The 26,122-nt window shown below is 32.3% G+C and overlaps 5 protein-coding genes across 10 annotated transcripts in view; 3 read left to right on the top strand and 2 right to left on the bottom strand.

The window, feature by feature from the left end:
- LOC119829966 (TLD domain-containing protein 2) overlaps nt 1-2,752 on the bottom strand; it is a 77,962-nt gene extending 75,210 nt beyond the window's left edge. The window contains exon 1 of the mRNA XM_038352728.1: nt 2,369-2,752. The gene's annotated coding sequence lies outside the window, so the exon portion shown is untranslated. The remainder of the gene's footprint in view (nt 1-2,368) is intronic.
- A 491-nt stretch (nt 2,753-3,243) lies between these two features.
- On the top strand, nt 3,244-6,409 carry LOC119830288 (ankyrin repeat domain-containing protein 13C). The gene has a single exon (XM_038353248.1). The coding sequence runs from the start codon at nt 3,541-3,543 to the stop codon at nt 4,870-4,872; it is 1,332 nt and encodes a 443-aa protein (XP_038209176.1). The 5' UTR covers nt 3,244-3,540; the 3' UTR covers nt 4,873-6,409.
- Nucleotides 6,410-6,471: 62 nt separating this feature from the next.
- LOC119830420 (coiled-coil domain-containing protein 39) lies at nt 6,472-16,314 on the bottom strand. Its single transcript, XM_038353442.1, has 24 exons — nt 16,032-16,314; nt 15,567-15,675; nt 15,341-15,488; nt 14,966-15,123; nt 14,594-14,713; nt 14,410-14,511; nt 14,026-14,217; nt 13,403-13,528; nt 13,167-13,256; nt 12,927-13,053; nt 12,572-12,660; nt 12,247-12,344; nt 11,324-11,453; nt 10,785-10,979; nt 10,344-10,483; nt 10,185-10,260; nt 9,593-9,752; nt 9,153-9,318; nt 8,599-8,746; nt 8,105-8,280; nt 7,822-7,877; nt 7,628-7,746; nt 7,243-7,267; nt 6,472-6,732 (listed from the first exon to the last, which is right to left on the bottom strand). Exons 1-24 carry the CDS (start codon nt 16,160-16,162, stop codon nt 6,626-6,628), a joined length of 2,988 nt encoding a protein of 995 aa, XP_038209370.1. The 5' UTR covers nt 16,163-16,314; the 3' UTR covers nt 6,472-6,625.
- A 1,648-nt stretch (nt 16,315-17,962) lies between these two features.
- LOC119830546 (zinc finger protein 528) lies at nt 17,963-21,044 on the top strand. Its single transcript, XM_038353604.1, has 4 exons — nt 17,963-19,376; nt 19,779-19,976; nt 20,393-20,496; nt 20,574-21,044. Exons 1-4 carry the CDS (start codon nt 18,533-18,535, stop codon nt 21,042-21,044), a joined length of 1,617 nt encoding a protein of 538 aa, XP_038209532.1. The 5' UTR covers nt 17,963-18,532.
- A 703-nt stretch (nt 21,045-21,747) lies between these two features.
- Nucleotides 21,748-26,122, top strand: part of LOC119830256 (E3 ubiquitin-protein ligase TRIP12) — a 33,850-nt gene continuing 29,475 nt past the window's right edge. For 5 of the 6 annotated variants that reach the window (XM_038353202.1, XM_038353206.1, XM_038353208.1 and 2 more), the window contains exon 1: nt 21,748-22,127. The gene's annotated coding sequence lies outside the window, so the exon portion shown is untranslated. The remainder of the gene's footprint in view (nt 22,128-26,122) is intronic. The other variant, XM_038353204.1, reaches the window with a different exon arrangement.

The raw sequence follows: 26,122 nt of genomic DNA, 5'->3' as shown, positions 1-26,122 counted from the left end.
GGACGTAGCAACGGATTCAATTTTAGGGGGATCGAAATCCTCTCCCGACATAATTTTTAATGAAAAGGAAAATATGCATTGTTTGTGTTTTTCTTATAAGTTATTTCTATAAAATCTGAAAACGCCCGTGTGCTAATCACTAATATAGTAGTACATAAGTGACTGGAACCAGCGGATGCGGTTGTCAATTCTCTATTATTAAAAAAAATTATGATGTAAATTATGTTTTTTTAGTATCTCATACATATAGGTGTTCATAAAATAGGTATTAACTATCAGCATTACGCCCGCGGCTTTGCGGGCGTAGTAAAGGAAATTGGAAATTTGCGGAATAAAAACTTTCGTATGTCTTTTCTCGGAATACGAACTATCTTTGCTCAAAAATTCATTCAAATCGGTTATGGCGTTTAGGCGTAAAGAAACATCCAAACAGGTACTTTCACATTTATAATACTAGTTAAGATAACATTATTTAAATAGTTAGTTCTCAAAATATATATGAGACTCAATATTCAGCATCGAGTTTTATTAGATTTAATACATTTATTTATGTATTCTACAGTTAACCAGCTGCGCCCCGCGGTTTCACCCGCGTAAGTCTGTATCTCGTAGGAATATCTATATCTATAAAAGTTGCGTATGTGTTATTTCAGTTGTCCATGTCATCTACATACCAAATTTCATTGCAATCGGTTCAGCAGTTTTTGCGTTAAAGAGTAACAAACATACATACACATCATCCTCACAAACTTTCACATTTATATTATTAGTAGGATTAATAGGATAGGATTCTCTAGGCAAAATCTTTATGTTCCTTAGTTATCTATTGATGAACAAGTTCAACTTAAAAAAGTTATAGAAGTTAGAGACTAGAACTCAAAGTCAAATCTAAAAGTCTAAGCAAGACAATTATAGTACACATTTGAAGAATCTCCATTATAACTATGGTGCAATTATTCACTTTAAACCAACATGCTACTACAACTGTTAAATGGAGTATACAATGATTGAAGCAATAAGCAACAATACCTCTTCCAATAGCAATAAAGGTGCTCTAAATTTACAGACATATCCAAGGCTTGGCTTAGTCATACAAATGATGTGAGGAGCAAATTGACTCACTTTACTTGAACAACCTAGCCTGTGGTAATCAGATGATGTTGGGTAACTAGGTCTTGGGCAATTGTGATATGGGATTTCCTTATTTGATCGAGTTAAATCCTTACATATTTTTAAACAATGGTGGAAAATATCAAACTGAGCATGCAGAAGAGAGAATTAAATACACCATTCTGATTATTATCGAATAATGTGATATTTGTGAATAATATTATGATATTTCTTTATACCTAACTGCTGTTCGCCACTGCTTAGTCTGTGGCACATATATAGCCTGTCACTCAGTGGAGCTTTCCAATAGTGAAACAATTATTGAAGTAGCATTTTCGTGAAAATGTTACAAACAAACAAAAAATACAAGTTTCCTCTGTATAGTATTGTAGGTAGAGATAATAGTAGAGTAGAAAAAAGGTCAAGTCTGTTCATAGAGACCTATTTTGTAGATTTTGGTATGGAACTGTAAAAATATTGTATTTTTTAAACTATTTATTCAAACAAGTTATAACTTTAACCCACAGATATTAATATAAATATTATCACAATGACCAAAACATATACACAAAAATAACTTTTTATCTGGTGTGTGTGTGTCTCTTGACCAATGGCTGTTAAGTTTTATTTACAAACTTTTATCAAGAAACGGCAATGACTGATTGATCATTTACTGAAATTAAATATACTTTCTTTATAAAAACTCTTGAATGTAAAATATTGTTACATATATTTGTTATATTCACATCAATATCTAAATAGGTAAGTATATTATAATTTCAATAGATGTTGAAAAAATTCAATAAAATAATGGTATACAAAATGCTGCCTTGCAATGAAGTATAACTGAATTCATTGAATGCCCTTCACTCTCATAAGGGATCTTAAAATTTAGATTGAAGTAACTTTAAGCCCTCATATTCAAAGAAATAAAATAGACAGCCTGAGGGTTTGCAAGCAAAGTCTGTTCCTATGTGTTTTGGGATAATAACTCTGGGATAGTCCTGTTCTTTCTCAAGGCTCAAACTATCTGTATACCAAATTTCAAACAAATTGATGTCAGTAATGCGTGATTCTTACCATACCATAGCACCCATTTAATTCTCCATTTTATTAAAATTTATGCAAATAATATTATTCTGTAACATTAGCAGTCCGCGCGGAAAATTATGTCTAACTGTTAGTAATAATAATAATCAAATATTGTAGACTAATCAATATTTATCGTTGAATATTATACCTAGTTAATAATACTTACATCGTGTTATTTCACTGGCCTCTAAGAAGTCTGAGAGGAATAAAATCACATTTTACAAGAAAATATAAATGTTATAGTTATTTTAGTAAGCACTTCTAATGCAATAGTTATTTTAGTGTTATAGTATTTCCACTTATGACACAATTTAAACAACACACATTAAGTCCTTACTGATCAATAAAAGGAAAATATTTAGATTATCCAAATCGCACTGAACCGGTAAGTTAGCTATAAGCTATAGAGAGAGCGATTCATTGACATAAGTGACCAATTTAACACATTAAGCAGATACAAAGTTTACAGTTTAACAATCTACTCTCGATCTTTAAACATACTGCGGAATGAAATAAAATTTATCCCGATATCGGAAAAAACAATGAAAAACAAGTATTTGCTTCGCGCATATGTCAATTGAATCTCACAAAACCATTCAAAACAAAACTATGTACGACATCTATTGACAAATATTTTTCATTTGTAGTTTTATTTGTCACTTACCTACCTACCAGTATAGTGTATAATCATGTCTAATACCTACTTACTTTGTTATTAAAAGTACTTACTTCATTTATAAAAATATGATAAGAGTTCAACAGAAAAAAACCAAACTTATTTAATTACTTTCAATGTCAATATTATTTTTTCCTTATATATGAAAATTTAGACACAACGAAATTATGCAGAATTTTGAAAGTAACAAGGTATTATAAAATAGAAGAGCAAGTTTTTTTAAGAACAGTCACGATCAATTTTAAATAGACTATATTTTATGAGTAACGATATTCACAGAGTAAGTATTTTATATTACTAATGGTTCTATATAATTTGACATGCCTACGTTATAATTTTTATTCTGCTATCGAGTCTCTAGTCTTTGGGCGTATGTCGTTAACCTTCGCTAAATTGTCAATAAATTCGCCACAGTTTTCGATAATTCCTTCAATTATTCTTTATTTTTCTGTAATAAAATGTTATTCGTTTAAAAAATTCTTTGTATTTTAACAGCAAAAAAATGATTTATAGTACAATATATTTGGAATGTACGAAAACTGAAAATAGGTGTGTAGGAGTGATAATTAGTTTTGTAAAAATCTAATCTAATCTTTTTAATATTTGTTATAATTTATTTCAACAAGTATCGAGAGTAATGAGTATAGATTCATACTTGCGCAATGTCTAATTCGAACTGCAATGAAGAAGAGGAGACGTTTCCGCTTCACGAGTGTGTTTTTGGTGGAGACGTGCGTAAATTGTCTTCATTGTTACGGTCCAATGATGTGACGCGAAAAGACAAACATGGAAATACAGCATTACATCTGGCTGTTATGCTAGGCCGCAAAGAATGTATACAATTATTGTTAGCTCACGGAGCCCCAGTCAAAGTAAAAAATCTCGCAGGTTGGTCTCCCCTGGCAGAAGCAATAAGCTATGGAGATCGGCAGACTATATCATCCCTTGTTAGAAAATTAAAGCAACAAGCCAGAGAGCAAATGGAGCAAAGGAGGCCTGATCTTATCAGAGCACTGGATCAGATACAAGATTTTTATATGGAGCTTAAATGGGATTTTCATTCTTGGGTCCCTCTTGTATCCAGAATTTTGCCATCAGATGTTTGTAAAATATATAAATCAGGATCAAGAATCCGATTAGATACTACTTTAGTTGATTTTACAGATATGAAATGGGAAAGAGGAGATTTATCATTTATTTTTCAAGGTGATAAGCCAACTAGTGAATCATTGACTGTACTAGATAACAAAGCAAAAGTGTATCAAAGAGTGCGCTATGAAGAGACAGAAAATGAAATAGAAGATGAAGTAGACATTTTGATGTCTAGTGATATTCTGGCAGCTCAGATGTCCACTAAAGGCATCCTTTTCTCAAGAGCACAATCTGGTTGGATATTTAGAGAAGACCGCAAGGAAACTGTAGCAGGGATATACAAAAGTGATGTTTACACAATAACTGGACTTGTTTTAGAGTCAAGAAAGAGAAGAGAACATTTGTCAACAGATGATTTGCAAAAAAATAAGGCAATTATAGAAAGCTGGACAAGAGGAAATACACAGAATTTAGATACAAATGGAGAACCTGTTCGACGAGCTTCATTGAATCCACCTCCAGAAAGTGGTATAGACTGGAATAGTTACATATCATCACCTCCTGGTCAATATCCTAGTTTGGGAAGAGAATTGGTTTACAAGGAGTCTTCCCGTAACTTTCGCGCCACTCTTGCCATGAGTGATGATTTTCCTTTGAGTGTGGACATGTTACTTAATGTTCTTGAAGTTATAGCACCATTTAAACATTTTGCTAAGCTAAGACAGTTTATTGCTATGAAATTACCAAAAGGGTTTCCAGTCAAAATAGATATACCAATACTGCCCACTGTTACAGCGAAGATTACTTTTCAAAGATTTGAATTCCGTGACAACAATCCACCTCATTTGTTCATAGTACCTGAAGATTTTGTAGAAGATCCATTGCGTTTCCCTGATTTATGACATTTTGATATTCTAGCACTGTTTGAAGTATGTGGGTATCCAATTCTGTGTGGTGAAACAAAGTGTGCTCTACAGAGACCTAGTTTTAGAGACACATGTGGCAAGTCTATGCATAGACTTCTTTCAATTGAAATACCAATGCTTTTTGGTTTGGGTAGTTCATACTCGAGCCATTATGTCCTGTATGTTGAATAGAGAAATAAGGAAATTTTTGAACAGTGTTAGAATGTGTAATGAAAAACATCTAATATGTTTGATTTCCAAAACTAAAATTTGTAGTTAATCAATTTCTAATTTTACAGAAAATATATTAAACCTTCAATTAAATATTTGATGCAATTTACAAGTGTAAGTGGTCAATACAAGAGTTTATAGCCAATTTAAATTGTTCTTTATTGTAATTTATGTACAAACCTACATTATTTATTTATTATTAATAGTTTATTAAAGTATTCTAGATTTATAAATTTAATTTAATGAATTTTTATTTTGTATTCTTAAGAAATTATGTACATAAAGGTTTTACTATACAAATATGGCCTGAATCTTAACATGATGAAAAATGTTTTAGCATAATAGGTATACTGTAGCAGTGATATAAATAGTTCCTGGCAGAATATTGTAGATGCGAGTTTAACATCTCTTGTCTCTCTGCATCATGATATTGTGAGGAGTAGAATAATTTGATTTGGTTACAACTTAAATCATAAAAAAATGTCTCATTAATTATTTACCATATGCTGATTGGTTCTTGTGCCTTCTATTTTCATGAATAGAATAGAAACCTTAAATATTTATTTATTTGTTCTAAACAAAGTAGAAGTATCATTACATAATTACCATCAAAAATGTGGATACATCAAGCATTGCAACATGAATTCTAGTTTTAAATCTTATTTTCCTTAATCACTATCATCACTTAGTATTGCATCTAATAAGGTAAATAAATTCTATGAAGGACTTAACATACTTGATCTAGGATTTGCCAAGATCAAGTAGCTCATAAGCCAAGTATGTGAGTAATTTAAGTGCATCAAACACAGAGTTAAAACATTTAAACATTCACAAAATACATCTACTTACAATTTTTATTCTGTTACAAAATGATATTAACATTAATGTTTATCTTCATGTGAATGTGTTCTTCAAAATATTGAAATTGAATTGTAATATAAATTAACTGCTATTCTAAAATCATTTTGTGTTTGGTGAATCTGGATAAATAGCGATTTTGTTATTTGTATACATAATTTTATCTGGACTTCAGTGATATAGAACACAATATTAGAATAACTATAATTAATTGTAAATCCTTGTCGAAAAGATTCATACATAATCACAATTTAGATAATTTCACATCTAGATGCTTGAGCAAAGCCACAAGAGCAAGCTGTTGACAATAATGTTCAAACCCACCTGATATTTTAATGTTAACATTTTTTCTTGCCAACCTGTTTAAATAGTATTAATATTTTAAAAGACAGTGTGTGCTGTAAAGTTCTGGTATGAAAATTTATAATGTAATAAATTGTAGAAATAAAAGATGTAGTTTTAATTTTTCCATGCATGTTAAGGCGTAAAAATAAAACAAAAGTATTCAAACGTATGAATATTTTATTATTATAAAAATAATTAAAAACTTGTTGGCGCCACCGAATATCTCCAATATTTTTAGAGATATAAGCATGAGATACAAGGTTAACAAAATGCAAACATATATCTGGATAAATGCAAAAAGATATATAAAATAAGATTATCTAAATGATTTTCGTGATCGCGCACTAGCTATAGGGTGCATCGTTGGCGTAGACTCTTCCAAGCCGAGAGTCACCACACGCAACGACACCGTTGAACGACGAGCTGTGAAAACAAACACTTTCGCAATGACTCAATGAATCTCTACAATTATAGTAAATTAGTAAGAAGGAATATGATTGTATACTTTCATGAGCAAATGCACGACAAAGTAATTACGAATTATTTTTTTTCGCGTAAAGGTGAGATTGTAATAAAAAAGAATGTATTTATTTTATCTATACTAATATTATAAAGCTGAAGAGACTGTTTGAACGCACTAATTCAGGTCCGATTTGAAAAATTCCCTCAGTTTTAGATAGCCCATTTATCGAGGAAGGCTATAGCCTTAAATAGCGATTTTGTTATTTGTATACATAATTTTATCTGGACTTCAGTGATATAGAACACAATATTAGAATAACTATAATTAATTGTAAATCCTTGTCGAAAAGCCTATAAGGCTACATATGTACCACGGGAAAAATCGTGGCGGACCGCTAGTATAGAATAAAAATGTAATTATAAATTTATACCTAACGTGCTATAAGGTTACATTTAAATTGAAATTCTTACCTTGCTCAGGAATATCTTCGATCAACTGTAAATAGATAATCACTGCATCATAATACAATTATATATTGAAATTGATACGACTCTTGTACATAATATTTAAAAACGTTTTTATTCTTGTGCAATAACGATAAGAATAACAATAACGCTACGTTAAATAACCCTTACGAATACATATTTTAGCTATGAATTATATTGGAATGATTATTGAGAAAGGACTATAATATGACATGATAAAAGATTGGAATAAGATTTATATATGTATTAAGACCTATAACATAAAACAACCTTTTTACATAACGTAAACCCCTATTAAAAAGAAATTAGTATTGGTTTTGAGAATTAACATTTGAGCCACTAATTTAAATAAATAAGAATCAAAACTCACCGCGGATTCTTGGACTTTTGGTGCAAGAGTTCTCCTAAAAGCCGATATTCTCTTAGTGTAGCCGCTGGCGATGCTTACTCCACTCCTGATGGATTCCGACGAACTTGAGAATACAGATTCTGTAAAATACAAGAATATATTACGTATATTTCGAATATAAAAAGAAAAAAAATGTTTATATCTTTAAATTTTACCGTCAAGATCCTGGACAGATTCTCTGGCTTGAGAAACCGTTCCTTCCGATATAATCCTGCAATATAAAGATTCTGATGACAATTTCTAATTAGGTATATTAGAGTGCAAAGAATCGAAAGCCTGTAAAGCGCATCACGAAAAGCTGAGTTGATACAGTAAACTTAATCTTAAAGAACCTAAGAATGTACTAACAAACGAATCAACTCAAGCCATTATAAAGCACATTTAGCTAATGGAATTCAATCGACACAATCCGTAAAACATGTCGAATAGGTGTCACACCTTTGCAGCAAGGCGTGCAAGCGGCGCTGGTTGGCGGTGAGGTGGTGGCGCAGGTCGGCGGCGGCGAGCGCGGCGGCGAGGCGCGGCGCGGCGGCCGGCCACGCGGCGCACACCTCGCCCAGCGCCTGCACCGCGCTGAACGCCGCCTCGCCGTAGTTGCGGCTCCATATCGACATCTGTTGCGCGAGAGCCGCACTTTACAATCGATGCAAGTGTTTTAATAGAAATGGACACAACATTTTTAACAGATCTAAAATGTAATATCGTCTACTCGAGGAAATATCCAACATAAAAATAAAAATAAAAAAATAGTAATTGCCAAGAACTCTTCTACACTCACTCTACACTCTCACTCACGCTCTTCTTCTAGTGGAAGAATTTTGGGACTAAATTGAATCAAATTTTTGAGTTTATCATAAGCAACAATTTTTTAATGAATTTCGTATATAATTTAGATCAAATTAAAAAAAAAATTCTACACAATAATCAAAAACCTGAAAGATCCTCCAATCCTCCTCTCCCTCCACCAGTTTCTTGGCGCGTCTCGCGTTAACTCTCACGACGTCCTGCGCGTTCTGCAGCCGACTCTCGTGTCGCTGCACGCGTTCACGAGCGCCTTCTAGATCGTTCTCGTAGTCCGCCCTTAATAAGTTATAAATCTTCAATAATTAAACATTCATCATTCCTCATCAATTAAAGATCATTATTATAATATATACTTTAAAAATCATTACTTCTACTTCAGTAGTGTAGTAGGATAGGTAGTGTAATAATAAGAAAGTATAATATACTGTTTTATATTTAACTCAAAATTTTGTCGCCCTAATATTGATGCATATAAAAACTCCATTTATATCAGACAGTGGTATATAATGAGCAGTGTTTTAAGCTAGAAGCATGAATGTATTGAAAAAAAAAATATTTGTAGATATTTTTGCTAAAATTAAAAGTTCATGTTCGACTATTATTTAGTCATTATTATTATATAACTACCTTAAATTGTCTTACGTTACGGAACAAAGGAATTTGTAAAAAATGATTAACTCACTCTTTGGCAGACAGCTGCTTGCACTTATCACTGAGCATAGTGAATCGAGAACTCGCGTCTGATACAATCTGTTCGAGGGACGCTATTTTGTTGTTCAACTGTTTGAGTTCTTCGCGTTTCTCATAGTATTCCTTTGTAAGATTGTTCAACTCTTCTATTTCGGGAGCTGAAATTGTAATTTATTACAATCATTAATTCTGCGACGTGACGATTTGTATTGTTGCATTTATTCTTTACTTTTATGATATTTTAAATACTACATAAAACTGAATATTTGTGATAGATACTTTTTAGTTAGTAGTACAAGTATAAAATTAATAATTAATTGTTCCGTATATATTATCCGTAAATGAGGAACACATCTTTGTTATTATTTCCGAATACATATATTTTTTAATTCCAAAAACGCTGTTTAACAATAACGGCAAATAAGGACGCACTATCATCTTGCAGCGGCGCGACGTGGTGCAGGAAGTGCTTGTGGGCCGCGTGCACGACGCGCAGGGTCGCCTCCAGCGCGGAGATGTCGCGCTCGCGCCGCCCGATGTCCGCGTCCAGCGCCGCGCCGCGCTCGCGCAGCTCCGCGCGCTCCGCTGCGAACTGTATGCGCGCATTTCGAACGTTAATCTACACACTACTTTGTAAAGCCGACTTTAATTCATACGAATAAGGTTTAATTTATTTTGGTATATATTTTATTTAACTAGATAGCTTGGATTGTAAGAATTTTATTAGTATGTTTAGTGATTTTATTGTTGTTTTTTTTTTACAAAGACACTTGACGGCAGTTTTATGTTTGTTTTTTGTATATATCTAGTTGTTATTAATGATCGAAACACGCATACTATGTAGTGTTGATTAACATGTAAATTAATCATATCCGTTATCATTGGTCCGTTTTAATTCTGTCTGATTAAAAAGGTTCCTGGCGTATATATGTATATATATACGACTATACGTAATATATATATAGTTTATTTATTCTTTATGTAAGTGATAAAACTTCATAGATGACACAAATATTGTTATTACCTTTATCTTGAAGAAAGTCACTGACAGTTGTTGACCAGATTCATCCTTACCCAACGAAGCTATGAATATATCGTATCTGAAATGAATATTCTCATGAAAAATTTATTCTTACATAATAACCGAATATGCACGCATGATTATATCCGATTCCAAACCAACCTTTTGATCAGTTGCTCAATCCGCTGTTCTCTTTCCCGTATTTCGGAACGTATCTTTCCTATATCTTCAAAGAGAGCTCTCTTTTGCACGCTGAACATGTCTCGGCGTGCTGATATCTCCACAAGGCGCTCGTTCATTGCCTAACATAGAATTAGTTTGAATTGTGTATTCCGGTCAACATTCCGGGGTAACAATTTTCCTATGTCCGTCTCCGGAGACCATTTGAGAGAAAATTGTTGCAGTGATACCGTAACCCGAGTTCTAAGCTATCACTGTATAAATTTTCAACAGAACTAACACTACTTTCTTTTATATATATAGATTTATATATAAAATAAAATCAATAAATATTCCACCCCATCCAATTGCTACCTCTTCTATACTATTACACTCATCGCTAGGCACTACATCGATCCCCATCCCAACAACAGTTCCACACACCGCGTCCAACTGCAGCCTCTGCTTGTCCAAGGTGAAGGCGGTGTCGTCGAGGCCGGCGAGCGCCCTGGTGGCGTGCGCGACGCGCAGCCGCATCAGCGCCTCCTCCACACGCAAGCGCCGCCAGGTGTCGCGCCGGGCGCGCAGCTCCTTCTCCCCCCCGTCCACGTTCAACATCGATGTTTTTAGACGACTTTGCTGGAATATTATGAATAGAACATTTTAAAAAGTTGAGACTTTAGAAATTGGACAATATTAAATAAATAAAATAATGACGATGCTCAAATATGCAAAGTTGATATGATCGCAATGTCATATTTAGATTTGGTTAATTGCATTATAAACATTACTAGTGTAAGGTTCGCATATACTAGTGTAAGGTTCATATACATAACAACACATACATAAAAATTTTGAATTAACTGAAAATGGATGACATAAAACGTGGCTTTATACAGATTTGTATACTTTCTTGATGAATTAATAAGACATTATAAACACTAAGCAAACATTAAAATAAAACATAGTTATTGTATAAGTACCAGCTTGCAATGTTCTCCGCTTTTAAATTCAAGATCTCTAGTAAGGCGACGCATGTCGTCGTACAATTTGCCAGAATGTCGCTCTAACGTCGCCACGCGGGCGGCGTGACGCGCACGCACCTCTTTAAGTCTGAAAATATATAATAAATAATTAAATCTAGTTTGTAATTACTACTGCGCTTAGATATATACAATATGTTGTTATCAAATCAAAATTTTGTCTACATAATAAAATATTGAAAATATAAAGTATACTGTATACTGTATACTGTATATACAAAACTATAAGTAGCGAGCTGAGAAAGAATTCAACGTAGTTTCTAACAACTTAAATGTTTATAAACGGAAAAGCATTTTACAATAATTCCAACAGTAAACAAATCTATAGGTATATCATCTATCGTAGTATTATATACGTGTATATGTGTTGCGCTCAACGATCGAAAGCCCTCATTGAGCGAATAAATAGCTTACAAGGCATCATAGTCTCAGTGAGATATCCACATCGCGAAAATAAATTCGAAGTCGAGTATTAATTGGTTTATAGTTCCTTTTAATTTAAGTATATATATTTTTTGAGTTAAAATAGGTGAGCGATAGCGGACTGACGTGCGGTTAAGAACAACTCGAAACCATCGAATTCACGACGCGATGTGACTGCTATATTTTACGCTCAATGAGCGTATTCGATCTTTAAGCGTAACATATGTATAAAATGTATGCAATTTTCCATATATTTAATAATAAATTTAATTAGTTATACATTTTTTTTTTTGGAAACGACTATACAGATATGACATAATACAAGACAAATACATATAACCGAGACTCTCAAAACACTACAAGTATTAAATGCGTGCTGACGCGTGCATCACACGCAAATAGTGCGTGCGAAAATGCATGTATTTTATATAGAAAGAAACCTGTTTTCTCTCTCAACGAGCTCTGCTGAGCATTCGCGTTCGGCCTTTGCGCCTTCCATATGAGCTACTTGAGCACCAATAGTTTCGACTTGGTAACACTGGAATTGGCCTTCGTTATTTAAATGTGAAACGGAATAATGTATATCAAATTTATCTTCAAGAATATTCAAATGAGAAAATTCTGTATATAAATAAAATGATGTTTAAATAACAACCGCAAATAAGTGTTATTGAAATTCCTAATCTACCTTCACAGTAAGCAATTATTCAATAAAAAATTTACTACCACGAGTTTTTTTTTTATTTAAAAAGAAAGTATACTTACAATACCATAAAGCGATTCTTTTTGACTTTGTAAGCTTCTTTCAACACTACGCTGTTTGCTGTCTAGTTTGCTCATTATAGCCTTTGATGCTGTAAGGCAATTAATTATTTTACAATATACAATTTATGATAGTACCTTTTGGAATACGTAATGTATTCCAAAAAATACTTATATACTGAAGCTTAAGTAATTCTTTTTCTTAGTTTCAAAATGAAATGAAATAATTTTTTTTTTCGAATGATTCGGAATTCTCCTTTGCGTTTTTTTTGCGTTACTAGCTAAAGTGTACAGTTTAGTTGTCAAATCACGCATAACCTTTGAAAACGTCCTAAAATAAAATTATTTTAATTAATACCTTTAAGCTGCATATGGAAAAGTTTCTCTTCATTTTTCAGGGCTAATAACTTTTGTTGTTCAACGAATGAACAGTGCATGGCACGCTGTTGGTTCATGGTTAGCTGGCTTGCATAACGTTCTTCTTCCTTATGGAAAAAATAACACAATATAAGAAATCCCATATGAATTAATATAATTCCTATACTACAACTATTCATATAATTTACTCCTTTAAATAGACATGATATAAAAAACTTACGTTCAGCATGTCCTCCAGCTCCTTGGCCCGTTTTTCCGAACTTTTAGATTTATCAGTGGATTCGGCAAGTTTTTCTTTTAGTTCTTTGATCTACAAAATATAACAAACATGAGCATACCATCATTCTATAACAAGATTGAAAGATTGACTTCAAACCATATTAAATAGAGAAAATGTTTGTATGAAACATTGACATTTTTAGTAATATAGTATAGCATAATATGACCAAAACTAACTTTACTGTGAAGAGCCTGCAGTGCGACATCTTTGCGATGTTGTTCGTCCAGGAGTTGCCTATTTTCGGAGTGCAATTTTTCCAATCCACTTGTCATATTGCTGGACACACGTTGCAAACTTTGTACCTATAAATTTGGAAATTAAGTACATAAATCAGGTACTATTGATTATATAGCTACCTGTACCTGGCCAGACCTTCCTTTTTTATTTTTGAACTGACCATGGATTGAACTTAGTGCATCGCGTTTCTAAACTCACAACAAATTATACCAAACATAGCATAAAATAAAAATGATGCCTATAAAACATTTTGTTTCACAACATTAATTGTGTCAAGAACTTATATTGTAATGATGGCACATTTGTCGTTTTGTATGTATGTCTATAATGTTTTCAGACAAACACTACTATACCAATTTCGAAAATATCAGACTTTATCTAGTTTTTGTCCTTAGACCACCCGGGTTGAGCCGAGAGGAACAGGTAGTGTTTAATAATGAAGACAGAAAGGATTGTAACATATTCAACAAAAAGTAATAAGTTTTTTTAAGAGGGCGGCACAAATAGCAAAGTTAATAGTGAAATTCTATACAAAGTATAGAATATACAAGAAGCGTCATACCTCACTATCCAAAGTAACATTATCATCAAATGTTTCCTGATATGCCAAGCGTATTTGACTAAGCTGCTGAGCCAGGCCCATATTCTCTCTCTGTGCATCCGCATTGTTGCCTTGCTGCTGGTCGCAGAACGCTTGCTGGTCGCGACACTGCTCCGCTAGGTTATTCGCCTCTGCATCTAATACAGCATAATCCTGGAATATGGATTTGAAAACTCATTAGCTTCTTACTTTTTACTTCTTATTATTACAGATTCTTAGCTTTCAGTTTATATTGTAGTTTTCCTTGTGCAGCTTTGCCCATGTCAAAGAAAAGAGTCCTGGTGTATTCTCCAATTTCAACCAAAATGCAAAAAGAGTAAAGCTAAAGCAAACTAACTACTTTACCTCTCTGATATGACGTATGTCTGTATCCCGCTGCCTTAAATTTTCAACTGCACCTGTCCACATTGACATCATCTGTTTTCGTTGCTCCATACCCTCCATAACCTAGTGTGCATTGGTTAAATTATTTATTCTAATGAATGATAACTAATTTGAATAACAAAGCTATAATGTGAAAATGAATCACCTGAACAGAAATCCTTTCACATGCTCGTTCTTCAGCACTGAGGTTAGACACAAGTTGTACCAAACGCTCATGCACACAATCATGTTCAATCTTTAGTTTCTGCCTTTTTGTCTCCAAATTCTGGAAGAAAAATGATATCATAATGAACTAAAAATTCTCTGCTTTATGAAAACCTCATCAATGAGTTTAGTAGTTACTAAGTCATAAAGTAATATGTAAATGATGCTAGTCCATTTCATTCTATTTATTTAAAATTAATCTTATTCAAAAATATTATAAATTAGAGAGCTTTATCATTTAGTACAAAAAAAGCCCAGGCAGAAAAGGACATGCTTTGTTTTAAAATGGTATAGAATAATTAGTTGTGATTACTTTAGCTTTAGATAAATCTTGTTTAGTGAATTGTTCAATAGCTGATATATCACCAGCACTTCTTTCCAAAGCAGCCCTCCATTCTTGCAAAGCTCCACGCTCACCACATACTTCACTCTTCAGAGAATCAGCCTTTTTGAGAAGTTTGGCAATGTTAGCTGAAAATGTTATTATTATATTTACTAACTCTGGGGTTCTTATGAATATGAATAGAAATATATTCTTATCTTGTAAATTTGTCCACAATGTGGAAAAAATAAATGATTTTCATTTTTATTATTCAAATAAAGTTGTAAATTGAATGGATAATATCTATATGTATGTTTATAATATGTATAGGGGAAGAGTAGTATAAATTAATGATAAAAAACTGACTCTGTAATCTATCAATCCTTGTATTGATTGCTGATGTCTCTTTGTTACAGTCAGTGACATCTCGTTCTAGCCGATCTGCTTCATTGCAAGATAGTTGACGAAGCTTGACTTCTTGCTCCAACTGTTGCTTATTAGCAAATAGTAAACGCTAAAATAAAAATAATAATATTCATTTGATGGTATAAAGACAGATATGTTTAAAATACACTATACAATAAATACTTACTGTATTTTCCTGATATTCAGTATGAACATGTTCTTTATATTTATTGAGATCAGATCTTTTTTGATTTTGTAAAATTAAAGCTTCCTTCAGCCGTTGTATTTCATCTTGCCTGAAAAATATAGTATAGAAAGGTAAATTTATGTTTACATTTTTTTGTGCTTGAATACAACTTTAAACTCAAAGTAAAGTTTTAAACCTGACTTGAAACAAGACTGATAATTTTAAAATATAGCACCCAAACAAATTAATGACAGATGAAATATGTTATAAATAACATTTGTAAAAATTTCAAAATTTCGATTATGAGTTCAGTTTTAACAATATCTATACAATTAGCTGTTCTATAGTTTGTTTGAAATTTATTCGATTATCAATTCAAAAATATAGGTTATTAGCAAAATACCACTTTTTAAAATTGATTGTTTGTGTGGTTGTAGCTTAGATTTTTACTGTTTATTTATTTACCTCGATATAAGAAGTGTTTCTAAATTCTGATTGTCTGGATTAGCTAAAGGAATCCTTGTGCCTTGATTCCAGCCAAGTTCTTCCAATAATTGGGCCATGTACCCTGGCACTTTTATACTAGTCTCATTCATTTTCTATCGTAGATGTTCCAAAATGAAAACGGAGTAAAAATAATGAGTTATTTAGAGAGACTTCATAAATCGTTTGATCGAAGTTATAAATACAAGCCAGACAACGGAATCAAAATATTTATAACTATGTCAATGTCATAATTTGACATTTCAATTTCGAAACTAGAAAAACAAAATACGAAAAGCAAAATCGACAATCGTTAAAACTAAATTTATATTATATAGCGACATTACGCGTTAAAAAAAATTTAACCCAAAAATACTGTTGTTCAGTATAAGTTTGGTTTAAATTTGCATGACTATCGTCTTAAAGGTACTTTTTAGTCTTAATGGATTCTAATTGGATCGATGGAAAATTTAGTAGATGTGTTAAACGCAAATGTTTTGCCCTACTTATATGTTATATGCTTTTTACATTTCACTTAATTACGAAGCAACTAGCTGCGCCTCACGGTTTCACCCCCGTAAGTCCATATCCCGTAGGAATATCGGGATAAAAAGTTGTCTATATGTTATTCCAGTTGTCCAGCTGTCTACGTATCAAATTTCATTGCAATCGGTTCATGAGTTTTTGCGTGAAAGAGAAACAAACACACACACGTACTTACAAACTTTTGCATTAATAATATTAGTAGGATTTAAATGAAGTCTTGTAAATCAAAAGGAAAATATTCGCTGTAAGTGTAAGTAGAAAATATTACCTGTGATTACAGAAAATTCGTATTAAGATGTAATATGCAAGTCTTAATTATTCCAAACCCTGTTGACAAAAATTATCCCAGAAAAATATTGGGTTATTTAGGTATAAAACTCAAGTGTAAGAATTTAAATATGCCAACCTGTAAATAACTTAATGCGATTGCACCTTACCAAATAGGTTTCTAAATGATTTAGTCATCCACATACATCTTATAATTCTAAATATAGGACGCTTACTTATTGAATGCAATTTTACACTTTCCTAAATTAATCTTCAGCTGAATTAAGACATTTAAATTAAGTGTAGTTATAAACGCATTTTTCCTTCTTTTTTATTTTATGTAAAGGTGAAGCTGCTACGAATGCGTTGCCCCCTTTAATGAAGTATAGAATCAGGAATAGATTGACTTATGAACAAACAAGAGAATGAGAAATAGATTGGGGAGGTTGTGGAAAAAGATGCCTCTGGCTCCTCCACTCATTGAAAGAAAAATACAGTAGAATGCTTCTATTTCACAACGATGTTCTGTGGGGAAGTGGTAAAAATTTCTCCTATTAGGTATGTATGTAGATATTGCAGACAATCACGATTTTTTTTTCTGCAGGTATTCTTTTACTAATATCTTACCTACCAGACGTCGCAATTCCTTCCGCTCCGATTTTTGCAGTTGAAGATTTTTTTTATTGTAAATAATATTATAGTTTATAATTAATTTTTTATTAGTGAGTTTTTAATTATAGATACATATTTATTATTAAATTATATTACATTTATTTCCAATTTTCAAATTTTAACTAGATAGACATATCCTACTAATATTACCTACAAATACGAAAGTTTGTGAAGGTGGATGGATGGATACATGTATGTTACATTAACGGTGGCTCAGTGGTGAGGACGTCGGACTTCAAAATCGATAAGTCGGGGTTCGAGACCGGGCGAGCGCCTAGGAAATAAATTGATTTTTCAATTTATCTGCGCTTGTAGATAACATCACCACTGCTTAAACGGTGAAGGAAAACATCGTGAGGAAACCGACATGTCCAAGAATTAAAAGTTCGACGGCATGTGACATCTGCCAACCCGCACTTGGCCAGCGTGGTGGATTATGGCCTGAACCCTCATAGGAGGCCTGTGTCCCAGCAGTGGGAACATATATGGGCTGATAATGATGACATTAACTTGAAACCAGCGAATGGATTTTAATTATACTTGGCAAGGATATAGCTTCTGTACTAGAATAATACAAGAACGCTAGAAATACTTGCTTTAGCCCGCGGGGTGGTCCAGGGGTAAAATCATGCTGCCCAGCAAGTAAATAATAATGCTTATCCTAGTAGAGACAAATTAAACAACCCAAAAATCATAAAAAAGTCGTTCCGCCATTGAACTGCTCAGCCGATCAGCAACTAACACATCTTTTTTATATGTATTATAAAACTTACATTAAGACGCTATTTACAAAATCAACTTTATGATTAAGTTACCTAATTCAACGTTTGAACGTCGATCCAAAAAATAGTTAGAAATGTGAAGATGAAGTTATTTGAAAAGCTGCCAAAAATATACGTACGCAATCTTCCCAAAATAACTTGCATGTAGATTAGTATCACGCTAACTCTCAGGAGTCTTACTAACATAATCGTGATTTTAAAAATATTTTTGTCAAAATGAGTGGCGACGCAGCCTCTCTTCCGTGCCCTATATGTTTACACACCGGTGTTTTTAATACAGCACAATCGTTAAGAGACAGATTAATATATGTTTCTACAAATACAATTGTGTGTCCTATCTGCCAAGAAGAGGTGACAGGTTTGGATAAATTAACGATACACTTATTCAGTCACGTGAACATTATTCCCTTAAAAAAAGGAGAACAAGGAAAAGAATTGGACATAAAAAAATCACATACTTACGAAAAACAAGTAAATGTGGCAGAAAAACCGAAAAAGTGTAAAGTTAGAAATAAACCAAGTACTTCGACATCTTGTGCGCCTGTAAAGTTTGTGAAAATATATCCAAAGTTACCTGTTGTTGCATTGAACACAATGCCTGTGATTAGTTCTAATAACGTAGCGTCTAATCCATTATTTATTACATCTACAATAAAGAATGAAACTCCATCATTGCAAAGGGCTAATAAATGTAACATTTGCGGGGTACAGTTTGTGAATGAAGGCATATTAAAAATGCATAACAGTATAATACATAATATTGAAGACAAGGATAATTCAATAACAAAATATAATTGTCATCTTTGTTCCAAACATTTTAAAATGCGCGGGTCTCTCATGGTTCATTTAAGGGTAGCACACTATGGATTTACACATATGAGTAAAACAAATCCAGACACTGAAGATTCGATGAGTAAAAATGATGATACGAATGTTCCTATTGAAGAAGAGAAACCAGCAGATTATTTAAGAACAGATGGAAAGCAATGGCAATGTGATGTATGCAATAAATTTTTCACTACAAAGTACTTCTTGAAAAAACATAAACGGCTTCACACAGGTTATAAATTTTTAAATCACTAACCATATTATATTACAGACAATTATCCAAAATAAACAGAATAATACATAATATAATATATTAAAAAGAAATTCTTGAACTTAATTTTATTTTCGTGTAAGGCTAGCTGACATTCGAATATTTTTTCATGTCGTCTTTTTCACATACTCAACTAAATCACTCGTTTTAACATTGACTAACTTTCAATGAAAGTATCAGTGATAATTTGTCTAGATATTTTAAATACCAGTATGATGATAAAATGAAAAGAAAAACGGTTTAATTTACGTAATTTACCTTCTAGTGTATGTAAATAATTGAAAAAAAAATATATCAGTGACGTATGTATGCAGTAACACTTGCATACATGTATTTAATTTGCTTTGTTTAAAATCTGTTCAGGTGAAACTCCGTATGCTTGCACGCAATGCAACAAGACCTTCACATTTCAACAGTCCTTCCACAAGCACCTCCTATATCATAATGATGACAAGCCACACGTATGTAATTTTTGTGGGCGAGCTTTCAAGGAACTATCTACTTTACATAACCACCAACGAATACACACGGGTGAAAAACCATTTGCATGTGAAACTTGTGGTGAGAAATCCCTACTATGTTCCTACTATATTATTATAAATGAAAAAGTAACTGTCTGCCTGTCTCTTCGTGTCTCTTCTTCACACTTAGCCACTCAACCGATTTGGATAAAATTTAATACAATGTTTGATTGAGAGAGACTCCAGAAAGAACATGGGATAGTCGTTACACCGGATAATTATTTGTCGTTATACGGGAACGGGAAGAATATAGATAAAAAACCGGGTGGAAAGCTAGTGTGTATTTTATGAGCAAGCGAAATTAATGTTAAATTTCGCTTGTTTATAAAATACATGCGAGCACGTGCGAAATTTACATAATGCAGATGTTAACTGTGAAAAGAAAATATACAATGAGTAGTTGCTACAAAAAGCGTTTTCAAAATGTATGAAAATATAATTATTTTTAACTTCTAGGTAAATGTTTTCGCCAAAGAGTGTCGTATTTAGTACATAGAAGAATACATACCGGGGCCATGCCGTATAAATGTACCGCATGTGATAAAAATTTTAGGTACAAGGTAAGTGGCATGTTTTTGACATAGCTAAAACCAATCTGAAAAAAATACATTTTCCTGTATACGCTATTTTATTACAGGTTTCCCAAAGAACACATAAATGTCAGGCGCAACCGCCAGGTACAGTGGTACGAAAATCAACGGACCTAGTCGAAAAATTAAAAAAGATAAATTCAGATCATGATGACAACAAGCATACATCAAAAAAAACTGAACATTCCCAAAAACTAAATTATGTAGAAGTGTCTGAAGCAAATGCCGAATTAGTTAGAAATAGTGCACAATTATCATTAGAAGATTTAGAATCGGAAAATTTTTCCATTATTTCTAATTGTGTTTCTGAAAATTCAAAGGAATTAAATAGTATTGTTAAAAATAAAACGATAACAATTCAAGAACCTATAATGCAGAATGAGAAAGGATACGAATCGAATTTGGAGGAACTAATTGACTCTATTCCTATTGATGATAAAAATATACCCTCGCCGTCAGAAATTTTGAAAAATTTATGTTTATCAAATGAAGACGATTTCTTACATATACTTGAATAATAAATTTTTATGTTTCTAAATAAGTGTAATTTAAAATTATTTAATAAGTGTATATTAAAATAGCTTTCAACAATTTCTTTCATTTTTTTGCACCTTCACTAAATAGTATAAAAGAAAGTCCGTCGTCTGTGTGTATATTTTGATGATTTTCCTTTTTAATATATAGTGATCCAAGAAAGTTTATATGTCTAATAACATTAAAGAGTGGGGGGGGGGATAACGGAAACATATAGGCAACGCAAAAATTTATCCCGATATTATACGGGATACAGACTTACACTGGTGAAACCGCGTGGCGCAGCTAGTGTAATATAATGTAATTATCAACCAAACAACGCATGACATTACTCGCATCAACTCTCCACGATTTTGATATTTTTGATCATGAATAATGGTAAACCCTACTAATATTATAAATGCGAAAGTAACTTGGTTCGTCTGCTGTCTCTTCTTCACACAAATAGAAATTTAGAATCAAGACACTTTAAATAATTGCATATTTTTTTAACGCTAGTAACTATTCCTATGAATGCAATTATGAAAATGTTGTTACTTTAATTTCTGGAATTTCAATTCGATAAAATATTAAAACAAATCGTTTTAACATAGAAAAACATTAATCGGTATTGATAATCGGTTTTTGTGCATCATTTTATTACCACAGAGTAAGTTATGTACGTAATTGCCACTGTGAAAAACAATGTCAATGTGTTAGTGAATTGTAAGCTTCTCTATTTCGAAAAAAAAATACGCGTTGGTATCGGCCAGCTGTTTTTGTTCCAAGTTTTTGAATTGTTGAAATCATCATGGATCAAAATTGAACAGTGTCAAGTGGACGTGAAACAGTGTCGTTTGGTGAACTAATAGTGAATTTGGTGGATAAGATACATTCTGAGAAATTCAAGGTGTGTTAATAATTAATCGATTCGATGATTCGTCGAACATCACGACAGATGCAGTTTTAGCGATTTATTACGTCGTATTTTACTTACTCAGTTATTACCGAGTTGATACTTGAACCAAGCAAATTGTGAACGTAAATTTTAGTATCAGAAGTTCTAATGAACTTATGTGCTTCTCGGGGTAAGTAAAGTCAAATCTGTAATAAGTAAAAAGTAATTATTGAACAACGAATATATAAATACTCCTAATAAAAAGTTTGAGAATTAGTAGCCTTGGAAAGAACAATAAATTCCCACCAACATTGAGCAATTAGAAGCAACATAATCTATCAGTATTTCGTTTGTTTCTACATGATTTTTAGAACAAAGAAAACAAAGACCTTATATTTTTTATTTATGGATAAGACGTTCTATTTCTCGAAACATATTTAATAGCTACCCACAAGTTGTTCATTAATTATAAAACATGAAGTTATTTCGAAATAATGAAGTATTTTTTAAATAATACAAATATTAATATGTTGTAGATAAATGTGAGTTGTCCAACAGTTACAAAATATTTGGAATCATTTCACTGCTTTGATATAGTACCTGGAGTTACATTTTAGCTAATTACTGTAGTATCAATCTATGCAACAACAAAGCATTTTATTGTGAATTTAGATATATTTGTATGTTTCTAGCTATTGATCAGTATCAAAATTTTTGGAAACAGATTTTAGCTAATTTACAACACAATTTTAACAATAGATGTTACAATTATTTTAATATGAATATATATGACAAACTGTAGCATCAGTGAGTCACCTGATTATGCCATTTAGGTCGTAACATATCACATTGTGTATCTAGAGCATGTCATGTTACATTTAACAGTGAAGTTAACTAATCTAAGAATAAAATGTTGCTATGAGCTACAAGAAACTGCTGGTATGTAAATTACAATTTGCTCTTGCTTTTTTGCACTTGTTGCAACATATACATAGACCGATACACACACACACACACACACACATATATATATATATATATATATACCGATATCACTCATTAAAATATATATATATAGAATAAAAAAAAGAGCTCACAATTCTCCAGGTCCAAGCATATCCACAAAGCGGAATTTGTATTGTGGATGAAATGCTAATCAATCTACATAATATGTTTTAAATTTTAATGAAGTTTTAAAACACTTAAATAAATTTTTAAAACAGCTTAATATAAATACATACATTTAATAAACAAAATTTGATCTTATTTTAAGTAAAAAAATTTAGTTTGTATGTTCATCTAACAAATTTTGAATCATGATTTGGCATTTGAAATTCCCCCATCATTGAATACTGTAGCCCATAAGTTGGTGGAGTTACAGTTTAAGTGAAATGTAATTAAAATATTATGATTTATGATATAATTTAATCCATTAATTTGGACATATTAACATTTTAAAACATACAGTGGTTAGTCAAATACATCACTGAATAGACAAAGATATCACTCAAATACACAAGTCCTTTAAAAAAGTCTTCATTAATCTTTTTGCTTATATTTTTTTCTATCAACACATTTACACTAAAATAAAAAAACCATAAATAATATTATGTATTTGGTCTTTTGATCTAATGAAAATTGGTTGAGTTGGTGAAGAGTTCATTGGGAACATTATTCATGACACTGGATTTTTATATATTATTAAAATAACCTATTAATATTATAAATGCGAAAGTTTGTAAGTATGGATGTATCGATGTTTGTTACTCTTTCACGTAAAAACTACTGAACCAATTGCAATGAAATTTGGTACGTAGACAGCTGGATAACTGGAATAACATATAGGCAACTTTTTATTCCGATATTCCTACGGGATACGGACTTACGCGGGTGAAACCGCGGGGCACAGCTAGTATATACATATAGGCAAGGTTGATTTTTAGGGTTTAGGCTGTTCTGATGACTAGGATACATATGGTAAACAGTTACAATACAATGAGAAAATTTCAATAGGAATTATCCTCTGATACTTTTACTAACTTCAAACAGGTTTAGGTGGGGACAAAACAATTTCATGAGATTTCAAACAATCATTTCGGGGCTGAATTTTTCTCAAGAGTAGCTTAAACACAATTTTCATGTGTTTTTATGTCAGCGCATTGCTATAAAAAATACCACACTTTCACTTCCTTAACTACCATATTTCTAAAAAATAAAAAAAAATACAAGTTTGCGGTTTTACATAAAAAGCGCAGTAGTAAAGCCTTTCTATAGTTTACATTCAATTGTATTTTGTTACCCTACTTAAATTTGTGAAGTGTCGTTCTAAATTATTGATGTCAACGCTTTTTTTTAAGTGCAATCATCCACACTCAGTACACCGTTTTTTTATGTAATAACACAACCTTGAAAATCGTCAGATTGAAACGTACAGGGTGCGGCGTTATGAAGGTACCTGCGGGTTGAGGATTTCGCTGTGGGTTCAGAATTTGTTTTTATGCGAAGTAAGTCCTACGAAAACAAAATATAATAAAGCTACTGTGCGTTTTGGTGACGAGACTCCAAATGATGGAATTTTTACAATCAAATTTTTGTATTAGTATGAAGTATATATCAAAAATTAAGTTTCAATGGTAAACAAAGCAAAACTCAAATTAAATTTTTTGTCAAAGTTTATCTAACGTAAAAAATATATGGTCACCAGAGTGCTTAATTAAAATAACCACAATGAAATGTTAAGAAAAATAAATTCATAACACAATGATCTTTTACTCTTGATTCCTAACATTAACTTAACTTAGTAATATTGATTTAATAACTTTAATAATGTAGGATAACGGGTATCGTAGTATTAAAATCAAATTAAAAGGTAATTAAAATGGTCACCATAAATTAACTCATATTGACATACTTTACACATTTTAATAAATGATCGCTTTAATCTACTGACATGTCTCACCATAGTCTTCAGTCAGTCTTGTGTGGTCATTTGCAAATGCTTTCTGAACAGTAACAATGTTCTCTACCCGCAGGTACCATATTATCCATTATTTACGGAACTCGCTGTATGCTTAATTTCAGTAATATCCTTGAGCATCAGATTTATGAACATCTGACGTGTATAAGTATGTCCATTGTCCATGGCACTGTACAAGTGGAAACAGTATGGGACCTTACCGACCTACCAATTCTTGTATGTTTCGGACAATGGAATAAATCCACATTTAGCATCATGATTCATGGCATCCCTCCCCCTGTCTTTTGAGATTCACTTGGATTAAGATATCCCAAACTATGAAAGTTACATTCTGGATTCCTGTGAAGTGTGAAGAATCGGGCAGGTGCAGTCACTACTCGTCTATAATGAGGACCAATAAAAAGATTTTTGAATGGATCAATAGTTGTACATGTATGATTTGTGGTTTTCAACATCGTGATTAATTTATACCCTCTCTCTAATAACACTCACTAAGTTTTCAGACAAGTTGGTAGTCCATTAAAAACCCCATTTATATACAGTGGTCCCAATATAAACACAATGTTATCAATAATACCAATTTATGAAACTCTTGTAAATCTGTAGAACATCTACAGATTTATTAGGTAACCACGAAAAATAATTGTAAATAGGCTAGTTTTGCACGGCAGTAATGGAGGAATATTTTCTCTTTTCCCTCGATCTAATTGTGATCACTGGGAATAAACAACATTTCAAACATAGCCTTGGTAACTCTTCTCAGAATAATATGATCGTAATTATCTGTGCAAACCCAATTAATGATGCAATGCATTATAAACGCACATATGCTAATATTTGGCTTTGACAGACTTACGAATTGAAAAATCCAATATGTATACTAGAACATTGGGTTCAGTAGTTTTTGTGTGAAAGAGTAACAAACATACACACATCCTCACAAACTTTCGCATTTATAATATTAGTAGGAAGTAGGATAGTAGAATTATAGTAGGATAGGGCTAGCTTGATTCAACGGCTTCACTCGCGTGGTACACGAGCAATAAGTAGCCTATGTGCTTATCTATAATATAATCTATCTCCCTACCTAATACATGTAGATCCGATCAGCTGTTTTTGCGTGAACGAGTAAGAAACATCCAAACATTATTACAAACTTTCGTGTTTATACTTAATACTAGGTGCGCCCTAGGAAAATCGGGATAAAA

The sequence above is a fragment of the Zerene cesonia genome, chromosome 11 (genome assembly GCF_012273895.1).
Source record: "Zerene cesonia ecotype Mississippi chromosome 11, Zerene_cesonia_1.1, whole genome shotgun sequence".
NCBI lineage: Eukaryota > Metazoa > Arthropoda > Insecta > Lepidoptera > Pieridae > Zerene > Zerene cesonia.
The sequence above is the reverse complement of the archived record's forward strand: the minus strand, read 5'-3'. Positions and strand labels throughout refer to the sequence as shown.